At 42.7% G+C, this 17,402-nt stretch overlaps 1 protein-coding gene across 1 annotated transcript in view; it reads right to left on the reverse strand.

Moving 5' to 3' along the window:
- The window catches only part of LOC135210765 (uncharacterized), a 53,558-nt gene that overhangs the window by 13,449 nt on the left and 22,707 nt on the right, over positions 1–17,402 (reverse strand). Inside the window, exon 4 of the mRNA XM_064243615.1 lies at positions 3,402–3,608. Coding sequence (XP_064099685.1) covers positions 3,402–3,608 — 207 coding nt within the window. The remainder of the gene's footprint in view (positions 1–3,401; positions 3,609–17,402) is intronic.

The raw sequence follows: 17,402 nt of genomic DNA on the forward strand, positions 1-17,402 counted from the left end.
CAAGGCATATGGAACTTTTTTTTTTTTTTTTTTTTTGGTTTTTTTTTTTTTTTTAACTGGCTTGAAATATTTTCTTAAAAGTCCTTCTGCTCACTTTTGGTGTAGACATACTAATTTCTTCATTCATAAGGTAACCTGAAGGGCAAGAATTTGTACATAACTTTGTATGCTTTCTGACCAGAAATTGTTAACCCTCTTACGCCGATTGGACGTATTAAACGTCGAGTCAAAATGTCTTCCCAGTTTATTGCCGATTGGGACGTATCATACGTCGGCTCAAAAAATTTTTTTTAAAAATTCGCGGAAAAATACTTATAGGCCTACCAGCCGAAAACTTTTGTATCACGCGCCTTGGGGGATGCTGGGAGTTCACGTATCAAGGCGTTGTTTTGTTTACAATCGCTACGCAGGCGCGCAAGCGCGAATTTCTTTCTTATTCGCACTAAAAAGTATCACGTTGACACATCTCCTTGGAAAATTATTTAGTTCACCTTGACAAATAGATTTTTGCACCCATTTTAAATTTAAAATTCACCTTTACATGAAGTATTATATATGAAAATGTGCGCAATTTCATGTAAAATACAACAAAAAAATACTCATGATTGTAGCTTTTATCAATTTTGAAATATTTTCATATAAATAACGATAAGTGCAAAAATTTTACAACCTTTCGGTCCAACCTTTGACGCTACAGAAATGGTTCGAGAAAACGCAATTGTAAGCTAAAATTCTTATATTTATAGTAATAGTCAATCATTTGCCTTCATTTTAGCAACAAATTGGACGTCTCTAGCACAATATTTCGATTATGGTGTAATTTATGAAAAAACCTTTTCCATTACGTTCGTGCGATAAACTCTTCCGATAAATTTTTTCGTGCGATTGTCCTCATGTTTGCACCCTTTTAAATTTGCCGTTACATAAAGTTTTATATATGGAAATGTGCGCAATTTCATGCACAATACAACAAAAAACAACCCATGGTTGTAGCTTTTATCAGTTTTGAAATATTTGCAAAAATTTCAACTTTCGGTCAACTTTGACTCTACCGAAATGGTCGAAAAACGCAATTGTAAGCTAAAACTCTTATATTCTAGTAATATTCAATCATTTACCTTCATTTTGCAACGACTTGGAAGTCTCTAGAACAATATTTCGATTTATGGTGAATTTATGAAAAAAAAATCATTACGTTCGCGTGGTAACTCTTCCGAAAAAATCAGAATTTTTTTGTGCGATTGTCGAAATGTTTGCACCATTTAAAATTAGCTGTTACATAAAGTTTTATATATGAAAATGTGCGCAATTTCATGTAGAATACAACTAAAAATGATTGAAGGTTGTAGCTTTTCTCTTTTTTCGAAATATTTGCATATAAATCACGATAAATAGAAAAAAAACCACGTTCGGTCAAAATTTGACTCTACCGAAATAGTTGAAAAAACGCAATTGTAAGCTAAAACTCTTACGGCCTAGTTAATATTCCGTCATTTTTCTTCATTTTGAAACCAAAATTTGAAGTCTCTAAAACAATCATTGTGATTTATGGTGAATTTTTGAAAAATATATTTACCTTCACTCCGCGCGCCGATTCGCGGCCGCAAGTCTCCGAAATACGTACATCGCATTATCCTAATATTTGCTCCTTTTCATATTAGCCTTTTTATAGAGTTTCATATATCAAAATGTGCGCAATTTCATGAAGAATACAATTAAAAATAATTGAAGGTTGTAGCTTTTTTCATCTTCGAAATATGTGCATATAAAAAAATATATATATTAAAATTTCGACATTCGGTCAAATTTAACTCGTCCGAAATGGTCGAAATCTGCAATTCTAATCTAAAACTCTTACAGTATCATAATATTCAATCATTTGTCTTAATTTTGAAACAAATTGGAAGTCTCTAGAACATTATTTAGAATTACGGTGAATTTTTGAAAATAAAATTTTTTTACGTCCGTGCGTTACGAATTCGTACATCATTTTGTGATAATATTTTTCTGGTGTTGCTTTATTGTTTTACATATAGTATATATCAAAAGGATTGCAATTTATGGGTACAATTAACAACCGAAAAAAAAAGTAACTCGTTAGCTTTGACCGTTTTTTGCACAGCGTGATTTGAATACAATTATCTATGAATTTTTTTTTTTTTCGTTACCATATATCGCATTATTTACATATGATAATGATATTATTTTTCATTTCTGATGATTGCATACTAAACTTCAGGCAATGAAAAAAAAAATGAGCCAAAAATGAACTCTTAATCTTCAAAACTAAGCGCGCTGTGATTTTTTGAAAAAATTATTTTTTCCGGTTCCGCGCTCACTCCAAACCGGCGCCAGCATACAGGAGAGGTTTTGATTTTTAGGGCTTCGGCGTAAGAGGGTTAATATAGAGACGTGAATGCTAAGTGGAATGGATTTGTAGTAAGTAAAGAAATCTAACAAAACTAGGCCTAGGAGCAAAATATTGGCTTTAACAAAAGAATAATTGCATGGGCAAATATCTGCTAGTAAGCGATAATTTTTTTAATTGGTTAAGGAATATAAAACAATTTTTTTTTTATGGAAAATCAAATATTCCACCAACAAATATAAAATACTAAATGTTTTCTATATAAATTCATTGTCACTACTCGTTGTAGACCTATGTTCCAGGTGGTTCATGTTGTGCCGTCACTAATGGTTGCGTCACAACTCTCCCCGCTCACCCATTATACCAGTAGATGCGTTCTAGCTACAGTAATACTTTTCGTCTTTATACTTTTTCAGCATTGAGGCACAAAAACAATCAAATGGGTCTATTTCAAATGTTATGGTTGCACTGAAAGTAATAATGTTACAACATTTTTTTTTTATTTGAATTGAGGTTTGATGACGACATTTTTTTGGTCAAACACATCATTGATACGCAAACAAACTTTTTGAAAATGTTTCGTAACTTTTTCCAAAATTTGGTTACGTGATATTTTCTGACAGTTTTGAATATGACAGATTTAACTCTTATGAAACATATTGTGGCCTTACTGTATGAAGTACTTGTGTTTTTGCATTGAAATAATAAATAAATAGTATGGAACATGTTAGTTGCCAGTTTGTGAATTTTGAATGAAATCCTATGCAATCATGTCATATCACTTAAGGGCATAACTGTACCATAATAAAGAAGAAGAATGAACATGTTATATACTAGCAAGTGATTTAGCAAGAAAAATGAGAAACTCCCTAATGTACTAAGTCTGGCCCTATGTTCATTACAGTTTCAATAGTCTAAACAATTACAGGTTATGTAAGCCATGTTGTAAGCTAAACATAAAAATGCATTATAAAAGAAATTCAAATGAATATAAAAAGTTCAACAAAATAAACTTCCCTATAAGAGTATTTACCTTGGGTAACTGAACACTTCTTTCATTTCTGTATATCTCCTCTTGCTTCTGTGCACTAGAGCATGATATAAAGATAACATTCATGGAGGAAACAATTTTACCCGAATTCTTCTTCAGTCCTAACTTCTCCACTTCAGCACAATTGGGGAATATTACCACCACAAAGCGAATCCCAGGATTGTAGAGTTCACCAATGAGAACCTGAGGCTGTAAAAATAATAGTCAAACAATAAAGAGTTAACACCACTGTCAAGACCTTACTTTTAAACCAATATTTACAAATACAGGCAGTCCCCGGGTTACGACGGGTTCGGCTTACAACGTTCCGAGGTTAAGGCACTTTTCAATTATATTCATCAGAAATTATTTCCAGGGTTACAACGCCTACAAAGCTCATCTGGCAGAAGAAATTTGACACCAAAAATGCAAAATAATCAATATTTGAAGGTTTTTTGATGAAAAATGCAATAAGAATGCAGTTTACATAGTTTTCAATGCACCCACAGCATTAAAAGTATTTTTTATGATGTTCCGGCTTACGACGATTTTCGGCTTATGACACATCTCAAGAACAGAACCCCCGTCATAACCCGGGGACTGCCTGTAGTTGAACAAGACTACTGAGTTATTGTTCTTAACTCCAACAGAGATAGGCAATAAGGTTTTTTTATTCAACGCATATATGTATTAGATTTATTTGATAAATTGCACCTCAATAAAATCTAAAATTACATCATCCAAAAATACTAATGATTCTTATACGTATTTATTTCTGTCAAGGATTCATCAATACTACTTGAAATAGTATTGAGGGAAAATTGAGTAATTGTTATAAGTAGGTTTGATTGCAACAAAGCTGCATTCAGGAATTAGGTCATGTAATTACCAATCAAAACTCAATATTTGTGTTATTTATAATAGAAACACTCTGGCTAATGAAAAAACTGGAAAATGATATTGTTATTGTACAATAAAGTTTCATACATACTTACCTGGCAGATATATACTTAGCTATAGACTCCGTCGTCCCCGATAGAAATTCGAATTTCGCGGCACACGCTACAGGTAGGTAGGTCAGGTGATCTACCGGCCTGCCGCTGGGTGGCAGGAATAGGAACTATTACCTTCTAAGGACAGATTTTTCTCTTCCACCTGTCTCCTGAGGGGAGGCTGGGTGGGCCATTCAATCGTATATATCTGCCAGGTAAATATGTATGAAACTTTATTGTACAATAACAATGATATTGTCATGTTACAATAAAGTTTTATACATACTTACCTGACAGATATATACTTAGCTATAGACTCCGTCGTCTCCGACAGAATTTCAAATTTCGCGGCACACGCTACAGGTAGGTCAGGTGATCTACCGCCCTGCCCTGGGTGGCAGGACTAGGAACCATCCCCGTTTTCTAATCAGAATTCTTCTCTTCCACCTGTCTCCTGCGGGGAGGCTGGGTGGGCTATTAATCGTATATATCTGTCAGGTAAGTATGTATAAAACTTTATTGTAACATGACAATATCATTTTTATACATTCAACTTCCCTGCCAGATATATACTTAGCTGATTAGCACCCATTGGTGGTGGGTAAGAGACAGCTAACTACTGAAATAGACAGGTAAACAACATATGTTGTAGGTATTTATAAACCTTGGTTCCTACCTTATTAGGCTGAAGACTTCGCGGCTACTGCCTTGTAGTCTGCTTAGCCTCAAGAGCCTCAGCGAGATAATGATCTATGGCTAAGAGTTCTTGTGGGTCTGCCAATGGGGTCTTATCCACTTACTCGGCAGAGCCTAAAGGCCTTTGTCATTGGGTGCTATTCCACTACATGACAATACACCTTGTTCAAGGAGCACAAAACCGATCCCGATCACCTGATCCTAACATACATGTTAGTTCTAAGATTGTAAGGAGTCATCCCCGAACTCCTCACAAACAACCAAAAAAACTCGAAACATAATTACACTTTCATTACAAAATATACAAAAAAAAATTTTGTACTCCCCTACTAGTCATACATACCCTTGATCGCCTACCAGCAATGACACCTCTGCTCCCGTCCCCGCGGACAGTAGTGAGCTTGCTACTAGAAAACCAAGCACATATCTGACAAGAGGGTTTATGTACGATAAAAAAACACAAAATTAAGGATCAGTCTTTGCTCCAAGACCCAGTACTGTATCTGCTGATACAAAAGGACCTAGCGAGAAGCACTTCTCATAGGTCACTCTCACGTCCTTCAGATAATGAGATGCAAACACTGAATTGCACCTCCAATATGTAGTCTCGATGATATTCTTCAGAGACATATTCTTTTGGAACGCCAAAGACGTTGCTACTGCTCTTACTTCATGCGTCTTGACTTTTAGAAGACCGAAGGATTCCTCCGAGCAGTTCTTGTGAGCGTCCGTAATAACGCTTCTCACAAAGAAAGCCAAGGCGTTTTTGGACATGAGTCGTTTGGTTCTTCACTGCACACCAAGACCTTGTTGACAAGCTCCCATCTGTCTCTTCCTCTCTAAATAGAATTTAAGAGCTCTCACTGGACAGAGAGATCTCTCTATCTCTCTGCCTACCAGGTTAGATAGGCCTTTTACCTCAAAACTTCTGGGCCAAGGTTTTGATGGGTTTTCGTTCTTTGCCAGAAACATTGTCTGGAAAGAACAGATGGCAGCATCTCCTTTGAACCCCACCGTGAATCCAGAGCGTGTAATTCGCTCGTCCTCTTGGCTGTAGCGAGAGCCACTAGGAACAAGCATTTCCTAGTGACGTCGCGGAAGGACGCCAGATGTAAAGGTTCGAATTTGTCCGATGAAAGGAATTTCAGGACCACGTCTAGATTCCAACTAGGTGTTCTAGGAGTAGCTGCTTTCGACGTCTCAAAAAGATCTAATTAGATCGTGTAGATCTTTGTCGTTAGCAATGTCTAGGCCTCGATTCCTGAAAACCGAAGACAGCATGCTTCGGTATCCTTTTATTGTCGAGACAGATAGGTGTGACTCCTTTCTCAGAAAGAGGAGGAAATCGGCAATATTCACTATAGAGGTACTGGAGGAGGACAGCTTCTGAACCTTACACCACCTCCTAAAAGGACTTCCCACTTCGACTGGTATACTCTTCTCGTCGAAGCTCTGCGGGCTCTAGCGATAGAGCGCCTCGCGGAAAAGCTCGCTCTGACAGCTTTCATATCGAAAGCAGTCAGAGCGAGACCTGGAGGTTGTGATGAAACCTCTCGAAGTGGGGTTGTCTGAGTAGATCGTGTCTGTTTGGAAGCGATCTGGGGAAGTCCACTATCCACTCCAGTACCTCCGTGAACCATTCCTGTGCTGGCCAAAATGGGGCTATGAGTATCAACTTCGTGCTCTTCGAAGCTACAAACTTCCTGAGCACTTCCCCAGGATTTTGAACGGGGGAAAGGCGTAAGCGTCCACACCGACAATCCATGAGAAACGCGTCTATTGTTGAAGGCTCTCGGATCCTCTACTAGAGAGCAAAAGGTCTCTATTCTTTTGGAGAGGAACGTCGCAAACAGGTCTATGTGAGGTCTCCCCCACAGGGACCAAAGACTTCGACACACTTCTTCGTGAAGAGTCCATTCTGTGGAAGGACCTGGTTTCTCCTGCTCAGTCTGTCCGCTCTCACATTTTTGATCCCTTGAACAACCTTGTGAGGAGAGTTATGCCTCTTTCTTCCGTCCAGGTTAACAGGTGTTTTGTCAACTGATAGGGAGAACGAGTGCGTGCCTCCTTGCTTTCTTATGTAAGCCAGAGCCGTGGTGTTGTCTGAGTTGATCTGTATTACCCCGTCTCTGACTATCTTTTCGAAGGACTTTAAGGCTAGGTGTATGGCCACAAGTTCCTTGCAATTGATGTGCCAGGACACCTGTTCCTTTGTCCAGGTGCCTGACACCTCCCTTGCTCCCAGCGTCGCTCCCATCCCGACTCGAAGCGTCGGTAAACAACACTTGGTCTGGGTTCTGCAGAGCAAGCGATAAGCCTTCGTTCTTTTGAAGCTGAGGGATCCACCACCTCAGATGATCTTTTACTTCTTGGGAAAGTTGAAAAAAAACGAAGATGTCCGAGAGTTGACCCGTCTTCCAGTTCCACACCTCTTTGAGGAAAAACTGAAGAGGGCGAAGGTGAAGTCTCCCTAGCGAGAAGAACTTTTCCAATGAGGACAGGGTCCCTAATAGGCTCAGGTAATCCCTCGCTGAGCTGTCCTTTCTCTCTAAGAAGCTTGAGATTCTCGACAAACCTCGAGTAATTCTTTCTTGCGAAGGATATACCCGAAAACCCCGAGAATCCATCTGAATCCCCAGATAGACAAGTTCTGGCTGGGGATCAGTTGTGACTTCTCGAGGTTGACGAGCAACCCTAGCGAATCTATCATGTTCCTTGTTACTTCCAAGTCCTCCAAGCACTGACTCTTTGACTTGGCCCTGATCAGCCAGTCGTCCAAGTAGAGGGAGATGTTTATCCCTTCTAGTGAAGCCATCTTGCTACATTCGCCATCAGGTTGGTGAATACTGTGGGGCTGTAGACAGACCGAAGCACAGAGCCCTGAATTGAAAGATCTTGTCTCCTATCACAAAGCGAAGATATTTCTTTGACTGATGGTGAATGGGAACGTGGAAATAGGCGTCTTGCAGGTCCAGAGAGACCATCCAATCTCCTGGGCGAAGCGCCGACATGACAGAGGCGGACGTTTCCATACGAAACTTCTTTTTCTGTACGAAGCGATTCAGAGCGCTTACGTCCAGAACTGGCCTCCACCCCCCCGATGCCTTTGGTACTAGAAAAAGGCGATTGTAAAATCCCGGGGAGTGTGGATCTTGTACCAGTTCGATGGCCTCTTTTTCCCACATTTGCTCCACCATCTGAAGGAGAGTCTTTCGCATTAACGGGTCTCTGTACCTCGCTGACAGTTCCCGAGGCGTAGATGTTAGGGGCGGTTGTCGTCGAAGGGGATTACATATCCCTTCTTCAGGACCGACACTGACCAAGGGTCGGCTCCCCTTAGTTCCCATACTCCTGCAAAGTTCAGGAGTCTGGCGCCCCACTGGTGCTTGGAGGAGCAACAAGTCACTTAGAATCTCTTGAATGGTCTAAATGAAGACCTTCCTCTCTTTTCAGAGCTCTTCTTTCTGGCAGGTGGACGAGCCGTTGCACCTCCACGAAAGGGCTGCTGAGTAGGACGAGGTTCCTCTTAACCGTCGTCGTACCGGTCGTCCTTCTTGGACGTTTGAGTCAGTAGGTCTTGTGTCGCCTTCTCAGTAGTGAGCGAGATATATCCTTGACTAACTGAGAAGGAAAACAGATGATCTGATAGCGGGGCGAACAGTAAGGCAGTCCTCTGGCTCGGAGAAACCCCTTTCGATAAAAGGGAACCATACACTGATCTCTTTTTTCAGGAGACCAGCACCGAAAAGAGAAGCCACTTCACCTGAACCGTCCTGTACTGCCTTGTCCATGCAGGACAAGCACGCTATGGAGAATTTCTGGGTTCTTCAGAAACTCCGGATCCTTAGATTTGTTGGCCAGAACTCCGAGCGACCAATCCAGAAAATTGAACACCTCTAAAGTGACAAAAAGTCCCTTTAGAAAGTGGTTCAACTCTGAAGTGCTCCACGTCGCTCTGACCGATCCTAAGGAGTGACGTCTAGAGGCCTCCACTAAACTGGCAAAGTCGGCATCTGCAGAGGCGGGTAAAGAAAGACCCATAGTCTCTCCTGTCCCATACCAAATACCTCTCTTCCGTGCAATCTGGAAGGAGGCATGCAGAATACCAGTCTTTCCTAACTCCTTCTTCTTGTCCATCCAAGAATCTAAAGAATGAGTGCCTTCTTCATTGATATCGCAGGCTTCATTTTCAAGAAGGCCGACGATTTAGCCGTAGCTGAGCTCGAAAAGAGCGAACGAGGAGAAGGAGGAGCTGCAGGACTAAGAGAATCTCCAAACTCTTGTAGTAGTAAAGAGGCCAAGACTTTGTAACTAGAAAGTCCCTCATTAGCAGGAGGATCGTCGTCAGACAACTCGTCTAACTCTCGATCCGACGAAGGAGAACGCTCCCGTTTTGAGGAAGAGTCCTTCCAAGACCTCCTATGTTTCCGAAGGAGAGGAGCTCCCATTTGGCGAAGAGTCATAACCTCCAGGACCGAGTCCCCGACTCTTGACTCCTGGCTCTTGACTCTTGCCTCCTGACTCCTGGCTCCTGACTCCTGCCTCCTGACTCCGGACTCCGGACTCCTGGCTCCTGCCTCTTGACTCCTGCCTCCTGGCTCCCTGGCTCCTGCCTCTTGACTCCTGCCTCTTGCCTCTTGCCTCTGGCTCTTGCCTCCTGCTCTTGCCTCCTGGCTCTTGCCTCCTGGCTCTTGCCTCCTGGCTCTTGCCTCCTGGTCTTGCCTCCTGGCTCTAGCCTCCTGGCTCTTGCCTCTTGCCTGGATGCCTCCACACTCTTGGCTCTTGGCTCCTGCCTCCTGGTTGACTCCTCACTCCTGGCTCTTGGCTCCTGCCTCCTGGGTGACTCCTCACTCCTGGCCGGTGCCAGACGTCTGATTGTCTCATCCAGGTTCGTACAGGAAACCTCACCTCGGGTAGGAGTATCGATCCTGGAGGTAGATACCTCCATACGTCTGGAGGATCTTTTAATAGGAAGGGAAGTGTCTTTCCTTCTAGGAGGCTCCTTTGACTAGGACTCCTACAGATCCTCATGCGAAATCTGCTCCTGCATCGCCATCATGAACTTCTTTGTAGCCTCCTCTTTATCCTCTTCGGGAGGAGGGGAAGGAGGAGGGGAGGAGTCCATAGCCTCCACCTCCTGCCTCCTTCTCACTCTGGTTTATGGAAGAATGGCTCTTCTCGCCTTCTTAACTACCCGATGGAGACTCCTCAGGGAAGTTTTCAGGGCTCGAGTCAATAGTCGGCGCCCTCCAACTCCTCTTGAGAGGCCGAGATCGATCGGAATCTCTCCAATCACGTCTCGGTGATGAAGATCCCGACGACGAGAAACACTTACGTAGGACGCTTTTACAATAGCTGTCCTGGCAGTCTGGGGTGTCACAGAAACCGCCGAAGGGACACCTGATCGGTGGGGATTCTCCACAACCTCCTTTCGGCTTTCGACATTCCTTCTCCTCTGGGCATGTGAGCTTGGAAGAGGTCTAGACCTAGGAGCGTTGCTGAGCCGACCGATGCACCTCCACTACACTGGGGACACTTATATCACTGTCTAATGACAAATCACTAGCCTTACCTTGTATGGCAGCCATTTTGTTTTCCATTATTTTGAAGGCTGCTTTTAGATCTGCAAGTTCTTTCGCTGGATCTACAGGTTCTGCAATAGGAGAAGGGGCTGCAATGGAAGGAGAAGTAGCAATACTTACCCTTGGGGAAGATCCCAAGCTTGGAATTAGTTCAGATCTAGAACTACTTAAACTTCTATGAGAAGCCTTCCTCGCTCTCTCTCTTTCTAACTTTTTTTTAAATAATTAGTTAGATTCTTCCATTCGTTCTCACTCAAGTTCTCACATTCTTTACAAGTATTAGTAAAAGAACATTCATACTCCCTGCACCTCTTGCATACCGTGTGAGGGTCTACCGAAGCTTTCGGCAACCTCACCTTACAGCCTACATTCACACAACGTCTCACAACCATACCAGAGTCAGACATATTTAAAGAAAAATCCAAAACCAAAATCAAGTCCCCCACAAAAACAGTCCACAAAAGCGTATGCCAATCCAACAATCCAGATACGTCACCAAAAGTCGGTCAAGAAGATCAATTGCCGGTGAAAAAAGAAAACCAATCGAGAGGAACCAACAACAATGTTGATGGTCCGGCGACAGAAAGAATTCTGATTAGAAAACGGGGATGGTTCCTAGTCCTGCCACCCAGGGCAGGGCGGTAGATCACCTGACCTACCTGTAGCGTGTGCCGCGAAATTTGAAATTCTGTCGGAGACGACGGAGTCTATAGCTAAGTATATATCTGGCAGGGAAGTTGAATGTATAAAAATATCATTTTCATACATTCAACTTCCCTGTCAGATATATACTTAGCTGATTGGCACCTTTGGCGGTGGGTAAGAGACAGCTAATTACTGATTAGACAGGTAAACAACATACGTTGTAGGTCAATAGATAAATAAAAACTTGGTTCCTATGTGTTTAGGCGAAGGGTTGACTTCCTAGCTATTGCTAGGTGTCTACTTCGTCTCAAGAGCCTCAGCGAGGATGTGACCTATGGCTAAGAGTTCTTGTAGATCTGTCAATGGGGTCTTATCCACTTACTCGACAGAATCTAATGGTCATTTGTCAATGGGGTCTTATCCACTTACATGACAATACACCTATGCCTAGGGGCATAATTAAGGAGCCACAACACCGATCCCGATCCACCTGATCCTAACACGAGGGTTTGTGCTTAGTTTGAAAAGAGCTATCCCCAAACTCCTTTCAAACAAACCAAAGAAAAAAAAAACACTATGTTAACATAAAAATTAACTCACTTAGTTAAGGATCAGTGCGGCTCCCTATCCCAGCAACGTATCCGTAGACACGTAAAACCAAGAGAGAAGGATCTCTCGTAGGTTCAACTTGACCTCCTTCGTGCAAAGGGAAGTCAACACAGAGGTTGCATCTCCCTTAAGTTACAGCTAATATGCCTTCAACGACATATTGTTATGTAAACGAACAAGAATTCATAAAAGCTCGCACTTCAAGCGCTTTTAATTCTCAGCTGTTTGAAGGAATCATCAAGTCATTCATGAAGTGCTTTTAGCGATCACACTTATTTCAAAGAGAAACCAGGGCTTCCTTTGAAATGGATCTTTTCATGGATGAAGCCGAGAGCCTGGTCTTGCGCCTGGGTTGCCGCCTCGAGTCTGGTTTGGAGCCTCGAGCCTGGCTGGCGCCTCGCGCCTGCCTGACACTTGGTTGGCCGCCTAGCTCCTGGAAGGCGCTTTTCGCCATGAGCTTTTCGCCTGACTCATGGCTGGCGCCTCGCGCCTGGAAGTAGCTTCGCGCCTGGCTCCAGACTGGCACTATTTGGCGTCTGGCCCTGGCTGACTCCCTCTCCACTTGCTGGAGCTTCGAGCTTGGTAGAGTCTCCGAGGATGTCTGGCGATGCCCACATCAGACACTCTTATCTGTCTGACTTGTTCGCCTCCAGCGCATCTGTGCTAGGTTGGAGGCCCCCTCTTTCTCTTCATCAGACAATGATAGTGTTCCTTGAAACTGTCTGCCTCTGGCGTTTTTTACGCCTGTTTTGGCATTTGGCGCCTGGTTGGCGCTACATTGTCCGAAAGTCCTGAAACTCCACAATGGTTTATCAGGAGATTGGAGAAGGGTGGAAGAAATTCTTCCACTTTGAGCTTCTGGCCTCTCTGGCAAGGGAAGGTGATTGTAGTAAACTACATCCATTAGACGATAGGACATCTAACAGTACGAGAGATAAGAGTCTTCCTCCGAGGAGGATCCTTCTTGAATCCTTCCGTTGCTAACGAGATCTCTTCTTACTTGCTGATGAAGTTCCTCGTTGCAGAATCTTCACCCTATCCTTGTCCGAAGGAAGGGAAGGGGCTTGGAAGTCGAAGGAGACTCCCGAGCTGAAATTGGGGGAGGATTCCCGGATTTCTAGCTTCTTTACTGTATCTCTCTGAATACCTTCTGGGCAAAGCATTCGAGCCCTCATCGCATCCCAAAGACTTGTAGGCAAAAAACATTTAAACCATCTCTTCTTATGTAGGTGAAAACGTAAGTACCCATGCCTGGGCAACGAAACTTCTATCTGAATCGTTGAGTCAGGAATAGAGGGTTTTAGTTCTCTTGCCAGCCACATACTATGCTGGCAAGAACCCATTGCCGAGTCTCCATTAAATCTGATGCGAGATTCCAATGCACAAAAAATTCACTTGTCTTCTTGGTAGTTAAGGGCCAAGAGAAAACAAAGAATTCCCTCATAAAATTTCTCAAAGAAGTTTGATGAGGAGCAGTTCCATCTTGTCGGAACAAAACGGAATCTGAAGCCACAAAGATCCAATTCGAAGTACATGATATCCTACTCTTGTCGTATTGAGGTATCGTATCAGATCCTGAAGATCTTAATCCTCTGCTATCTCTAATTCTCCTTGTATAGACAGAGTATAGCCTTTTACTGCGCTCTTTGATAGCAGATATATATAAAGTTGATTCTTCCCTCTGAAAAGGAAGAAAAAACCTATATGTGGTTCACAGAGGTATCGAAGAGGACAGTTCCTCTTCCATCAAACACGATCTGCAGCAATTCTATGCCTGGCTATGAACTATTGTCATTCACCTTGAAAAATCCTCCCTTCATTCAATGTCCACTTCCAAAACATGCTGTGAGAAGAACGTGACCTCTGTGAATCCAACCTCTCTAAGGCCAAAATGAGGCATAAAGTATTATCCTCTCTTTCTTTGAAGCCCTTTATCTTAAATTCTGTAAAGCATTTATATTTAGGGAAAAAAAAAAAAAAAAAAAAAAAACTAAAGTTTATTCCCCTTTCTATAAAATAAAGATGGTGTATATTGCTACCTCTCTTGGTTCGAGGAAAAGGAAGCAGTCTACAGGAAGCCTGTTCGTATTGCTACCTTGCCTAAGAGATCTTAGTGAAGAGGACTTTCCGTAGGTTCTCACAACTCTTTGCAATAAATGTTAAGACATACGTTAACAGTTATCATCGTTGATCGAGAAGGTTCTCACGGACATGCAAAATCTTGCATCGAACCTCTTTTTCCAAATAGGTTCTCTTTGTTTAACGCGAACAGAGCGAAAAAGAGATTCTCAATGCTCTTTGCGATATGAGAGAGTCGTGGAATTGGCCTAAGTGATTAAATGGGTAACGAAATCAGGAACAAATCTTGCCGTTACCGAGCGTGCTGTCTGAGAGGCTACTGGACTCTTATGTTAATAACTCGCTAAAACGAGAAAATATCTTGGATGGTGCTCTTGGCTCATTGCGCCAGGCTGGCGCTTCTGGCGCAATTTTGCGCCAGGCTGGCACTTCTGGCGCATTGCGCCAGGTTGGCGCTTCAGACCGGCGCTTTCTTCTAATACTCTTCATGTTATGTGCCAGAACATCTGTGCCTTTATGGTACCCGACATCCTTACACATGTTAATTCCGTTCTAAGTAGGAAAAAACTCTTATATATGTAGTATATTCTATTCAGGGAGGGAAAACCATTTCTGGCCACCCGAAGAGAATGTTTCCCATTCCACTCATCCATCTTCTCTTGAGCATCTATCTTCTCTAAAAAGGTTGTGTGCGTTTCTCGAAAGACTTGACCATACCGTAGTCTTAAAGTGAATTCTCTACTACATCCATCTTCTCATTAAGCATGTATTCTAATAAGCCATGCTTTCGTAAGCATGAGAGCATTATATAATATAATGTTCTGCTGCGTTAGAATCCTTTAATAATGTTCCCTACGGTAAACAGCATTGAAAGGTTATAATATCTTTCTTATTGAAAGCTTCTTAGCAAAAGGCAGACAATATTTTATTTATGTTAGCTTAACTATCCCCTCCATTCGAGACTAAGTCCATGATTGTAGGGGGAATATACGGTTAACCATTCGATCCCGTTGGAGAGAGAGATGCAGCCGACTGCTAATGACCGAGACCTGGATGGTACTGTATTGGCCTTACGCTTACAATGACAGCCCGGCCGTCTCGCTCGCTGCCTGGCTGCATTCATCGTGAGTTGCCAGTTACTTCATTTAATGAAGGAATATAATAAAATTATTATTCCCGAGCCTAAGGAAGCTCTCAATAATGCCAATTTAAGCCAAACAACCTTTGTTAAATACCGAAGCTGAGTAGGTATTGTCGTAACAAACTTTTAAGCGAACAAGTTCCTTACCAGGAAAATCCTGTAAGGATATAGATAATTTCGTAGCGAACCACAAAGGCATTTATGGTACGCGTATATGACTTGTCATTCAGCAGTCGTATGCAGCAAGTCTTCCTACTACATTCTTTCCTCTCCGATGCGGAGAGAGAATGGAAATTTTGCCCTCTCCGTTCTTTTCGTCAATAAACACGAATTAGAATTAGTCGAAAGAGATCGCAATGAAAACTCTCGGATCGAAGAGAATCCCTCAAATTTTTATTCACTTGGAGATAAGGCCGTATTCTAGCCTCTATTATCTGGAAGAGCCTCTAATCAATGAATGAGAGCTCGTTACGAACCTTGTTCAATTTGCAAACGATTGCCACTCTTTCTGTAAATGGTTGGTTGCATTATTTTAGAAGGAGGAAGATTTTAATATCGTCTTATTAGTAATGAACTAATTTTTTTTTCAATAAAAAAGGTCACTAAGGTCTTATAAACTGAGAGACCTGCTCCCTTATTGGCTTCCAATTCCGATCTATCTTCCATTTCCTGTCCTTCAAGTTGGGAGAAGAATGAGCAACCGGAGGAGAGCGCCTCCTTCCGTAAGGTGAAGGGCTTTTAGCAGTACCGATTCTAACCTGACAAGGGCTACGGCCGCCTGTGCGACATCTTGAGTCCCCGCCAGGAAAAAAGCCGATCTTGCTCTTGCCATTACTTGCATTAAGACTATCCAGAGAAGGGCGACGGCCGCCTGTGCAACAACTCCCGTCCTTATCAGGAGAAATCCTCGAATGTCTTTCACCTTACGCAGAATCAGGATCTAACTCCATATCCGATGAAGATCCTGGTTTATAGCTTCAGGCGCTTTGCGCGCCTAGTTTCAGGCGCTTTGCGCCTCATTTCAGGCGCTTTTAGCCTTGTTTCAGGCGCTTCAGGCGCTCCAGGCGCTTTTCGCCTCGTTTCAGGCGCTTCAGGCGCTCCGAGCCTGTTTTCAGGAGAATTCAGGCGATTTGCGACTCCTTGAGGAGCCTCTGACGCTTTTTCGCTCTCATGCCTCAGGCGCGTTTGCGCTCGATTCAGGCTCTTCAGGCGCTTTGAGCCTCATTTCAGGCTCTTTAGGCGCTTTGCGCCTCATTTCAGCCTCTTCAGCGCTTTGGCGTCGTTTCACCCTCTTCAGGCGCTTTGCGCCTCATTTTCAGCCTCTTCAGGCGCTTTTGCGCCTCCTTTTCAGGGCCTCCTTCAGGCGCTTTGCGCCTCATTCAGCCTCTTCAGGCGCTTTTGCGCCTCGTTCCAGGCTCTTCAGGCGCTTTGAGCCTTGTTTCAGGCGTCTCAGGCGCTTCTGTCCGAGAGCTAGAAGCTTAAAAATTATATATGTATGTTTAATCACTAACCGAGATCCATAATTCATTCGATCAACATATATTCTTTAATATCTAATTCGTTCTTCTCAGAATAGATATATTTTCATATAAATGTACCGATGAAGAATTTGTTGAAATAACTCTTTCAAACCCCATGGGATAGAGCCTCTGTCTATTTGTACGGGGGACGAAAACAGGATAGGGCAATGCCTCTACCACAACTGTTATCGAAAGATATCTCTCTGAGGTTCCGATATCTACGAGGAGATTATCTTGCATCTTCATTGAATCTACGCCGTTGAAACTTTCTTCTCCTTATCTGTCAACACGATAATAATAAGGGGAACACATTACATTAGGACGCCTTTCCAATGGCGAACTTGGCAGTCTGGGACGTTCTACAGAACCTGCCGAGGGGACACCTGATCGGTGGGGATTCTCTGAAACCCCCCTGCGGTTGTCGACATTCCTTCTCCTCTGGGCTTGTGAGCTTGGAAGAGGTCTAGACCTGGGAGCGAGACAGAGCCAATCAGACGCACCCTCCATTGCAATGGGGGAACACTATATTCACTTCTTACCTTTTAAAAGCTCGCATTTGAGCTATCCATTTATCTTCAATTTGCATATATAAATTTGTAGTTTCTGAGGAGTAAGAAGGTGATGAGGATGCAACAACTACTAGTACTGCTAATACTCTAACTGCTCATTAGCACAAACGCTATTAATGTTAGGAAACAATAAGAGTCTGTCTAGAAATAGCTAGGGAAAACTTAGTTAGG

This window comes from Macrobrachium nipponense, chromosome 4 (assembly GCF_015104395.2).
Source record: "Macrobrachium nipponense isolate FS-2020 chromosome 4, ASM1510439v2, whole genome shotgun sequence".
NCBI lineage: Eukaryota > Metazoa > Arthropoda > Malacostraca > Decapoda > Palaemonidae > Macrobrachium > Macrobrachium nipponense.